Here is an 11035-nt window from a genome sequence, read left to right on the forward strand (position 1 = left end):
CATGATTCCATATGTGTTATTCCATAGTTTTGATGTCTTCACTATTATTCTACAATGTAGAAAATAGTCAAAATATAAAATCCCTTGAATGAGTAGGTGTCCAAACTTTAAAATGGTGCTGTATATCAAAATGATATCAGCAGTTGTCAGTGATCAGAATATAATGTATATCTAGCCATTAATATTCCTTACAGACACTTAATACAATAAAGTATTGCGTGTCCAAGAAGTAGCAACCAAATATATTATGTTAGAAATATCTTTAATCCAAAAAGTAAACCAAGAACATTAAAAGCATGTACAGATTTTTGCCATGTACCACAGCAAGGGTAATGTCCATAATAAATACAAAAACCTCTACATACAACAAAATAAAAATGGGGGCTCCTTAGATGCTTTTCACCTTGTCCATCGTTTGTCAGAAAGTGCAGGGAGAGGGAGTCTGCTGGACATTTTGTACAAATCCTTGCATCCCAATTAAATGTTTCCTTAAACATCTGAGATTGATTTCAGTAAAGACTTTCTGTAAATAAAAAAAATCTGCCTAGGCACTTGATCTTGGGCAGAGAGAGAGAGTGGCCAATTTGATTGGCGGAGTCACTGCTTCCTGCCTGACACCCTGAAGTCCCTTCCTCATACAGTCGTCATCAGTTTTAGCGAGCCCGCCGATCGGAAGCGGAGGATCTTCTTCTTCAGGTTGTGAGAGGCCTTGATCTTGATGAAGGCTTTAGCCTGGGCAGCGGTTAAGTCATGATGCCCAGCGCCCTGCCCTGAAAACTGGGGCCAGTTCATCCCTCCGCTTTCCTCAGAGTCACTGCTGGTGGTGCTCTCCCCCACAAAGTCCACCTCGCTCAGGCTGGACTCGCTGTCCCCGAAGCAGTTGGTGGTGTAGTTGCTCTGCTCATCCTCACTGGTGTCTACGATGGTGGAATGGAAAAGCGAAGCGCACTCTGCGGAGTACTCAGAGTCGCTGCCAGCCACATAGGCATAAGGGCTGGCAAATTTCACGTTGGAGGGTAGGTACGTGGTGGTGGAGACCTGGCCGAGGACCTCCCTCTTCTGTCTGCGGTGGGCTCTCCTAAAGGCCTCATCGTAAGGCACCTCAGTGATGGCTTTCAGCCTTCCTCGGTTGTAGTCATGTCCGCTTGTCCTCTTGTACTTGGGCTTGGCCACCACCACTTCCCTGCCATGGTGACCATGATGCCTGGACACAGTGGACCTGGTTGTGGACACTGTGGCCGTGTGTTTCTCAAGGACCCGGCCCTCAGGAATGGAGGCAGGGATGGTGCGTTTGGCCCTGGTGGACGCCCCCCTCTTGGAGGAGACTTTGTGCACGTGTTGTACCTCCTCAGGCTGACGAGACTTCCTCATCCCTCCAGATCGGTGACCCTTCTCCCTTCCCCCTGTCGCCTCGGATAACACAGGCTCAGCGTGTGCGTGAACCCCTCTGTGTTGTTTCAGAGAGGCATTCTTCACCTTGACAATCTTGATGTTCTTGCCCGCTTTGCGGAGCTTGACAGTCTGCCTCTGGGCAGGGATGTACTGGGCACTGACCATGTGACCCTGACCTTCATCCTGGCTCTGGGAGGAAGACCCTAGACTCACCAGCTCCAGCATGGGCCTCTCTTCCTTAGTGGTCTGGGCTGTCTGGACAGAGACCAGGATGCTCTTAGGGCTTTTCTTGGGAGTGCCTGTTTTGGTGCGGTCTCTAGGGAGTGTCTGGGGGGGTTTAGTACTGATGTCCACTGGAGCAGCAGGGAAATAAGGATGCTTGCTCTCTTTGGGTGAGGAGTTGGCATTTGGGGTACCCAAGTCTTGATAATCTTTAGACAGAGGACCGGTTGCCGATGGAAGTCCTTTATAGGCTGATGACACAGACCCCTTCTTTTTTACCAGGCTGTTGGTGTGAATGTCACTGCCGTCGATTGTGGCACAGCCGTTCTGAGGTTGGCCCAGAGACTGGGACACCATCCCATTTTCTAAGAGGAGTTCCCCTTTGCTCTCCACTGACCACTGTCTCTGTGAGGTGCCTGTTCCTGGATCAGTGTTACTGGCACCACCTGCATGTAAACACATCTGCCAGGCTGGTTTGAGATCAGGAAGAGGAGCAGCAGTCCTTCCTTGCTGCTGCGGGGCAACAGTAGCTTGTCTCACACACAAGCTGCCCTGCCTCAGGATGCTCTTAGAGGGGTCTGTGCTGATGCTCGTCCGCGGCTTATTGGTCCTAATGGGCTGAGCCCTCCTCTGAAGCAGGCTGAATATATAATTGTCCAGTCGTTTGCTGGTAGGCGCATGGGAGGCAGGCCAAGAAATGTTCTGGGGCACCAGATTCAGCGGCTGCTTTAGTTTCTGACAGTCACCGAAGCCCTCGCCTCCGCTGCTCTTTGATAGCCCCCCGTCCTCTTTGATATGGCCGGCAAGAGACTGGAAGAAGATGGGGCTCTGTACAGCCACGGCATGGAGGGGGCTGGGGTAGCGGTACACGTCGCTGCCGTTCTTGGCGATCAGGTCACAGTGGTACTTAGACTGGATGTCTTGAGTGGTGGAAGAGGCGTCCGTAGAGGGGGAGTAGGGAGCGGGGAGCGACTTTCTAGCAGTCCCCATGGTCTGCTGCTCCGCACACTGATTCTCACAGTCAGCACAGCTGCCCAGCTCATCTGAAAACCACACAGAAGACAAAGACTAAGAACTACAGTACAACAAAAGACTACAGAACAACAGATACGCCACTAGTATCTCATATGGAAACCAGACCGGAAAGAAAGAGTACGGACTACAGACACCACTAGTAATTCAAGCAACGGAAACCACCAGTTTCCATACCATTTCCTCATTTCAACAATAACGCCACACAGAAGCCTACAGTAGTGTTGAAAGGGTAAGCAAAGCAAAGCATGCAACCTCTCAATATGCTAACGAAGGGGGCAGTTGGTTTAGATGTGTTAATGGCCCTTTTGTTTGTGTCTTATCATAGGCATGGCTGTTAGTTAGAGCCAAGCCATCTGCCTTGCCTGGCCGGGAATCTAGCGCAACGGACAGTGTTCTGTATCCCAAATGACACCCTATTTCCTACATAGTGCCCATAGGGCTCTGGTCAAAAGTAGTGCACTATGTAGGGGAAAGGGTGCCATTTGGTGTTTCCTTCCAGTCTTTTCTCCATCATTCGTTTGAAACTGAATCAAAGTATTTTCACAACAAACCCCACTATTGGTAACAACACAAAGGAAACTATTAGTTGAACTGGGGCCAGCTGGAATGAAGCACTGTAATAAAAGATGACACTTATGTGGATGGTGGGTGTGATGGGGGTCTTTCGGGAAAGAAGGAAAGTGTTGTGTATACAGCAAAGGACAACAAAATTATTCAGCCCAGCTTGTTGTGCCCAAGATAGACCACGTGACATCAAACATCAGGATTCTGTCCTGCCAAAGACGTAGCGCTGGGCTGTGCTGCAGGGTTGGAGTCAACCCCTTTTTACTTCAGGAACTGAAATTCCTCAATGCTTCTCTATGAGGAAAAACTTGTTTATTTTTATTTTATTGACTGAATTCAAATTAAATTCACCACAACCCTTATGGGACTGTGCTGTGAGGGCCTCTCTCTCTCTCACCTGCAGATTTGAGCCTTCCCTCGGAGGCACACAGTGATGTGTCGAGAGGACTGCAGAAACAGGTGCTGGAGCGACAGCTGGACAAACACTCACTGAACACCGAGTTGGAGGAGTTGGAGAGGGACCCCGAAGCTCCGTCGCTCAGCTCGTAAAAACCTAGAGGGCAGAGAGAAAGAGAGAGCAGAGAGAGAAAGAGAGAGCAGAGAGAAACAGAAGGGACATTTTTTAACACGTTAATTTTACACCCCGCAGGGAGGGAGCTGTCATCCAACAATTTATTACATGTCAGGCTGTGGCTATTAAAAGAATTAATGCGGAAAATCTCAAGCACTTAAAACAAGGCTGGTGTAAACAGGGTTGACTAGATTCAAGTAACGTTTCTTCTATTTGCAGCGTAGCCAAGCCTGCATCCATTCTAAATTCTCTGGCATCTAAGAAATGAGCTTTGGAGTAGAATGGTTAAATGCTGATTCCATACCAACTGAAAAAAACTTCAGACAGATCTATCTGAAGTTAGTTGTGAACAGTTTGCAGAACACAATACATTAAAATCCACAAATCGCCAATAATATACTGCACATGGACGGTACAGAATGTTCTGTAGTAAGATTCACTATGTCACACTATCCACAGTGACCTCCTACATGAGGAATGTGGAATGTATACAACTAATAACGGGATACAGTACCAGCCACAGCTCACGGACTGAGTGTTACCATATTAGTGGTCTAAACAATGGGTTAGATAAACACTTCTCTATGTGAGATGGTAGCCCATTTATTAATATACAACAACAAAATTGACAACAAAACACTTTATTTGGATAGTGTGTAGAGCGTCTACAGATGGACTATCAGTAACATTTCAACTAACTATCTACTAACCTTAACCCTAGCTCTAAACCTAACCTTAACAAGCAGTTGCTTATCAACAGATAGCATTTACTGTAGAGCATTTACTTTAGCGCATCTACTGGACTATTCAAATTAAGTGTGACCAAAAATGTAGCATTGCCAGTCACTTCTATGTCATGTTCGTGTTTGCTAAGAACCCTGCCTTTGGGGGATTACACATTCTGCAGTATCCTCAATTGCTTAAGTGGAACTGACTCGCAATTGACAGATCCTACTGATAATGTCTAGTTTTTCCACAGGGTAACATTCTGAGGTCGAATCCTTAGAATCCATTCTATTGTAGAACTAGACTAACCCGAGCTTGGGCGGCTGTCTGTCTCCACTTGCTCATGTGATGCCTCCGTGTCCAATCGGAGGTCACTGATCTGCCTGTCCAGCTCCTGCAGCTGATTGATCAAACCAGCATCTCTCTTTCTCAGACAGTTCTGGAGGGAAACACACAGACAATAGAGTTAGTTACAGTTGTACAGTGACATTTGGTTCCTACGTAGCTATATCTATTAGCCTGAGTGCCCGTCTATTTGTGCCATCATGCCAACTCCTTGTCATTTCAAACCAAACCTGCCAGGCTACCTGCCGATCCATGACCGAGTTGGCAAGAGCACAGACTGATCTGGGACAAGGGTCTACAGCTCAATCCAATTCAGCGTTGTTCTGTATTGCCATTGACAAGAAACAGCATGTTTAGCCACCTATTTTTGGTTCCATTTCCGATTAAATCCATAGCCTTGCATGTTGGTTACTTAAAGTGGGGCTATAGTCACTGTGCTGCAAGTGTTCCGCGTCTTAGCGAGACTGTTGCCCTACCGGAACCCATTAACATCCCAAACTAAATTAGAGTCACATCATGGGAGATAAACAACTCCTCCCTCAAACATGCGGGTTATGTGGAACAGCCCGGCCCGGGTCACATATGACAACAACCAGATCGTGTGGTGGATACATTCCGCCATTCTGCTCTCGAGTGTGGTTTGAATTCAAAGACCAACTGCAAATGTCAAACCTGAAGGCTTACTGACAAGTCAGACCCTATTTAAATGCACTACATTTGTGACAATTAAGTGGCTTGCAGACCACAGACATAGGCGACATTACTGTACCTGCTAGCCATCTAGGTAGGTCTAGCTATCCCCTGTGCATTATACATATACAGTTATACTATTTGAGCCATGACTGAGGCCAGTAATGCAACACACACACACACAGATTCCAGGCTATATCAAGCTGCAGCACTTCCTACAGCGCAGGGCTGTAGCAGACTAGCGGGACATAAAACCAGGCCTGGTGACAAGAGGCAGAGGGTGATTAATGTGATTAATGTGCTCCAAACATGCTATGGCTTCAGAGACCATTTCCACACAATGTACCATTTTCAAAAAGCAGAGGCAGGCACAATGGTTGTTTTACTGAATAACACTGGGTTGACAGGCTGAGTGTGAAATGGTCTGAAATGATAGAATGAGGTTGAAAACAAATATGATTTAATTTAGGCCTACATTAAATCAAAGGGGTAAGGAGATATATATATATATATATATATATATATATATATATCAACATCTCAACAACATTCACGACTTTCCCTTACTGCCTAACTGAACCCAGGTGTGTTTGTCTGTTTAAATGGCCTAATCTCAAACGACCAGCACATAATTACCCGGCATCCTTTAACAGCAACGGGGTGTGGTAGATCTGCTTGTAAAAGTTAATTTCAGTCGCAACATCCATTGTAACTCATCAGTAAATCTCATTCAAGAGGCTGGACCCCCTCACAGTTAGATTTAAATAACACTCATTATTTTCTAATAGCCATCCTGCTATTCCCTCCATTTAATTCTCTGGGAACCAACATCGTTTCCTTTAGACGAACAACTAGTGAATCTGCTTGCATTGGGATACGATGACATATCTAATACCGTAATCGTTCATTTATTGTAAATGGTAAATAATGTTCCATTTAACTTTTACAACAGTCTACAATTTGAAACAGACTTCTCTTGATTTGATCTGTGAGTGAAACAAGGATAGAGGTGGTAACGCTATTAAAAGTCCCAAAATGAACTAATAAAACTGCCCGGAAAGTAATCTGGGAATCAAATTTACAGGCCTGTTTTTATTTTAATCTTGTATCATACTAGACATATCTACCTCATCCTTCGACAGATTTGCGCCTGCCCTGAGGAAGCACAAACTCAACGTGTCCAGCGGTTATTATCAGTAGGCTGGGCGTGCGTCCATGGAGCTGCGACGGGGTCAGAAAATAGACCGCTGGGTGAACAATTTGGATCGACTCAAACCAATATTAGAGTGACTGTTTTTCGTATTTCACGACATCGTTTGAAATGTAAACCAAAATAGCGGACCCAAATTAATCAAAGATTAATGTTATACAAAACACAGCGGGAGTAAAGAAATTACATTTTATTAAGTCTACATACCAGTTGTTTTCTTAGCAATAAAATGTTTTCTTCTAAAAGTTTTTCCTCCGAGTTCAAGTAATTCTCCTCATGCGTAACGCACATTGGATCTTCTCCTGGTGATATAGAGTCCTCTTGGCGATTCAACACATTTCTGACCAGTAAATCCTGCCGCTGTCGCAAATATTCCAGCTCTCCAAGACCCGCTAGAGTGGCTTCCAATCTCTCCCGAGTTCGCACACGACCAATCTCTTCCTCCATTATTTCCCTGGAGCGCGTATCGCATTCTCTCCTATCCCGCATCTGTAATGTGTAATCCTTGGAGACCAGCATTTCTGCACCAGCAGCCGTTTGTTTCATTGTATCCATCCAACAAGCGACAATGATTTACAACATATAACTGGCAACAGCGGGCCACATAAATTCACTGTGAAGAGTTTAGAAAATCATGATGTGCATCAAAAACGTTGACCGATGGACGCACATACCACGGTCTAACCTAACCGACCACTAAATTACTTGTCCATAAATTCTGTCTTTTGAAGCAGTTATCCCGATACAAACTGCGTGCGTAAAATCGGTCCTTTTTGTTGTCCAAATAGTATCCGGGCCTCCAAAATAAAACAACAAATCTCAGTGCTTTTCAGTTTGAACAAATCGAAAAAAGTTGCATGGTGAAAACGACGAAGTTTTAGTGTAATGTTAAATAGGGAGTGTGTAGCTATTTCTCTGTCATGCAGGTCGCAGCGTTCTGAGGATAGTGGTGAGTAGCGTTGGACCACCTCTCTCTTTAGAGACCCATCTACTTTCTCTGTGGTAGCAATATGTCTTAGTGCCTGCCGGTTCTACGTTTCGCCCCTTCTCCCTAATTCGATTCTTCTCTCTTTCTGTGATATATAATAAAACCAAAAATAATAATACCTTGGAGTTTCACACGTGTGATTGTTTTCATCTTTTACAGATAACATGTGCTTATTAAATATACTTCGCGTAACAATTGCAAGTAATAACTCCCGCGAGCTGTGATTCTGCTTTGAGCCTCGTAGGCTATTGAATCTAGATTAGGCTACATATAAATTATAAATCAATCCGTTACAATACATGCTAAAACAACTATTTAATGAACAATTTCCCGTTTCCTGTTTGGAAAAAGTGTGACACATTATTAGGCTAGGCCTAATGGAAAATCTGATTTGAAATTCAAATGGAATTAAAAGCTAATTGCGTTTAATTAACAATTCATTAGGCAATTACGTTATGTTTATTATGACATATATGGTATGCAAAGGATGTGCCTTTTTTCAATGAGAATGACGTTGTACTAAAGATGAGGGCGCCCTCCTCTGTTAAGAAACCACAGGGAAGAACAGCTTCTAGGCTATGTCATAGGGAGCGCATTTAACCCTATCTGTTATTAATATTAATATTACATTTTCTATAGATAGATCTATGAATACATACTATTTTCATGAAATGTAAAGGAGAGGGTTTATCAATATGTAACTAGTTTAAAAACAGTTTCAGTAATGGTCGTTGTAGGCCTAATCAGTCCGGCATTAAAGTTTACGCCATATGCAAATAACAATTGACCAGAGAAGCTATAACAACCAGTCAATATAGCCTAACATAATATATGATCCCTTTATAAACAACCAACCTTATTTTAGTCCCTTCTTTATCTGAGTGGTGTTCATGAAATGAAAACATATAGGATTTCAATGCTAGCCCCTATCACTCTTAGGTGACTATTCATCATCTTTACTAATGATGTGTGTTTACCCAGGGAAGGTTTCAATACTATCCTATCACAAAGGTAAGGACATCATGTCTGAAGATCTTTTGTGAGCAAATTTTAAACATACAGTCAAGCCCAGAATATGAATTTAAACAGCACTGTAAGCAGCTGCTATCCCCACAAACACTTATTTTTCTTTCATTTTCTACATTTGTACATTGCTTATTAGGGTTCCCGGTGCAGGTTGGTCCAAATATAAATCAAACTGTTCAACAAAACATGAAATCACAGAATCCGTTTTCTCTATTTGAAAAGAATGATAATGAAGAAAAAGAAAAGCCCCGATAGAAAGCCCCGATAGAAAGCCACGATAGAAAGCCCCGATAGAAAGTCACGATAGAAAGCCCCTCTAGCGGATGCAGTCTCTCTAAATTGGAATCATGATTTGCATAGTTGATGGATTAGCTCAGATGTTTAGGAGCCAGCAGTTCCCATGCAGGCTAATTAAAAACACAGAAACACATCTCTAACCTGTCCCAGTCAGAAGAGCACACACAGTTTACCTCATAGACAGTTGTGTTTGATATTAGCTGAACTGATTTTCTGCTTGTGGAGTCAGGACAAACACACACACGCGTGTGCACACACTGTAAAAACAACTTTACAGTAATGTACTGTTAAACCAATGTTTATTTAGAATTTACGGTAATATACTGTACTTTTTTTAACAGTACCTTACAGGTAACTGACATTAAGTTACCAAAAAAACAACAATTATTTTTATTTTTATTTTATTTTTACATTGCACACATGCACAAGCTTATATCAAACACAACTGTGGGGAGAGATTTCAGGGAAACACAAATGTAATCCTTCTCTCTAAACATGACAAGGGATTTAGGAAATTGGATTCATGGATAGCTCTATGAAAAACAGATGTTTGACATAGAAACTTGTGTCCTAAACAAACATCCTCTGGACGACATGTCATCATCCAGCTAGCATTCCAACATGGGACTCAAACAAACACAGCAAGCAGCCTGAAGGAGAACGAGAGAGGGAGAGAGAGACAAGAAGAAGGGAGAATCAATTCAGAATTGGCAACAATGAACCATAAGTTCAGTGTGTGTCTCTAGAGGGGCAGGGTAATACCATTTAAGGAACAGGGGGAAAAACAGCCTGGGGATAAATACAAACACCTTAATGAGATCAGTCAATGGAGTGGGGCCCTTTGTGCTGCGCTCTCTAATCAAATCCCATTGGCAAACAACAACACTAGAACACTCCAGCAGCATGTCAGACTATGTCACTGTCAGCCATATTCACATTTCTTTATTTAACCAGGCAAGTCCGTTAAGAACAAATTCTTATTTACAATGACGGCCTACCGGAGAACAGTGGGTTAACTGCCTTGTTCAGGGGCAGAACGACAGATTTTTACCTTGTCAGCTTGGGGATTCAATCCAGCAACCTTTCGGTTACTGGCCCAATGCTTTAACCACTAGGCAACCTGCCGGGAGTGGTTGGTTTTCCATGCAAATATGTTTTAGTATAGCACTACTTTAATTAGTACAGTAGCTCCACTTATTATGCAAAACATAGTTCCATTTCCTTAAAGGCCCAGTTCAGTCAACATTCAGTTCTTCCTGTGTTTTGTATCATATTGTACAACAGTTGATGAAACTAACACTGTAAAAGTGTGAACATTTTAGATCAGTGTTAATTCCTGATCGTTTCTGGTTGAAAATACAATCCACACAGTCAAGCCTGTTTGCATGGGTGGGAATTTTGGCTTGCCTGATTGGTTAATAGACCAATAACAAAATAGTTCCAAACCTCTCTGCCAATAACAGCTAGTTTTAAGTTTTCCCTCCCCACTCAGACTCCTCCCAGACAATCCTAGCAAAATCCTTGCTGGACAAATAGTTATTTTTTGCAAAAAAATCTATTTTTGACCAGCAAAATCCTTGCTGGACAAATAGTTATTTTTTGCAAAAAATCTATTTTTGACCATTTAAATGGAAAACAATTATACATAAATGATTTGATATTGATATAAAAACGGCTGCATTTGGTCTTTAAGGATTTTGATGATTTGCAGTGCCAGAAGGAATTGGTCTGGGATGTCTGTGCTCCCATTGCTGTGAAATAAAGCCCGACAGGACCAGAGTTTTAATCCAGCTACTGGTTCTTGCATATATTAATGCCAGACAAGCAGAACTCTGATGATGATGGGACTGTGGCCCCTCGATGAGAGCATCATTATTATGACTCTGTCAAAATGGCCCCGTCATACTGGCTCTTTTCAGAAGATGGGCTATCTGACACAAATTTCTAAACACGCAGGCATGCATGTACA

General features: G+C 43.1%; 1 protein-coding gene across 2 annotated transcripts in view; it reads right to left on the bottom strand.

The window, feature by feature from the left end:
* Positions 1-245: 245 nt before the first annotated feature.
* Positions 246-11035, bottom strand: part of dact1 (dishevelled-binding antagonist of beta-catenin 1) — a 16106-nt gene continuing 5316 nt past the window's right edge. Inside the window, exons 1-4 of one of the 2 annotated variants that reach the window (XM_021573938.2) lie at positions 6963-7766; positions 4820-4949; positions 3611-3766; positions 246-2657 (exon numbers count right to left, since the gene is read on the bottom strand). In XM_021573938.2, the coding sequence (XP_021429613.2) occupies positions 634-2657; positions 3611-3766; positions 4820-4949; positions 6963-7310 (2658 nt within the window). In that variant the 5' untranslated portion in view covers positions 7311-7766 and the 3' untranslated portion in view covers positions 246-633. Of the gene's footprint in view, positions 2658-3610; positions 3767-4819; positions 4950-6962; positions 7767-11035 lie in introns of those variants that run through there. The other variant, XM_036954654.1, reaches the window with a different exon arrangement.

The sequence above is a fragment of the Oncorhynchus mykiss genome, chromosome 19 (genome assembly GCF_013265735.2).
Source record: "Oncorhynchus mykiss isolate Arlee chromosome 19, USDA_OmykA_1.1, whole genome shotgun sequence".
Taxonomy (NCBI): domain Eukaryota; kingdom Metazoa; phylum Chordata; class Actinopteri; order Salmoniformes; family Salmonidae; genus Oncorhynchus; species Oncorhynchus mykiss.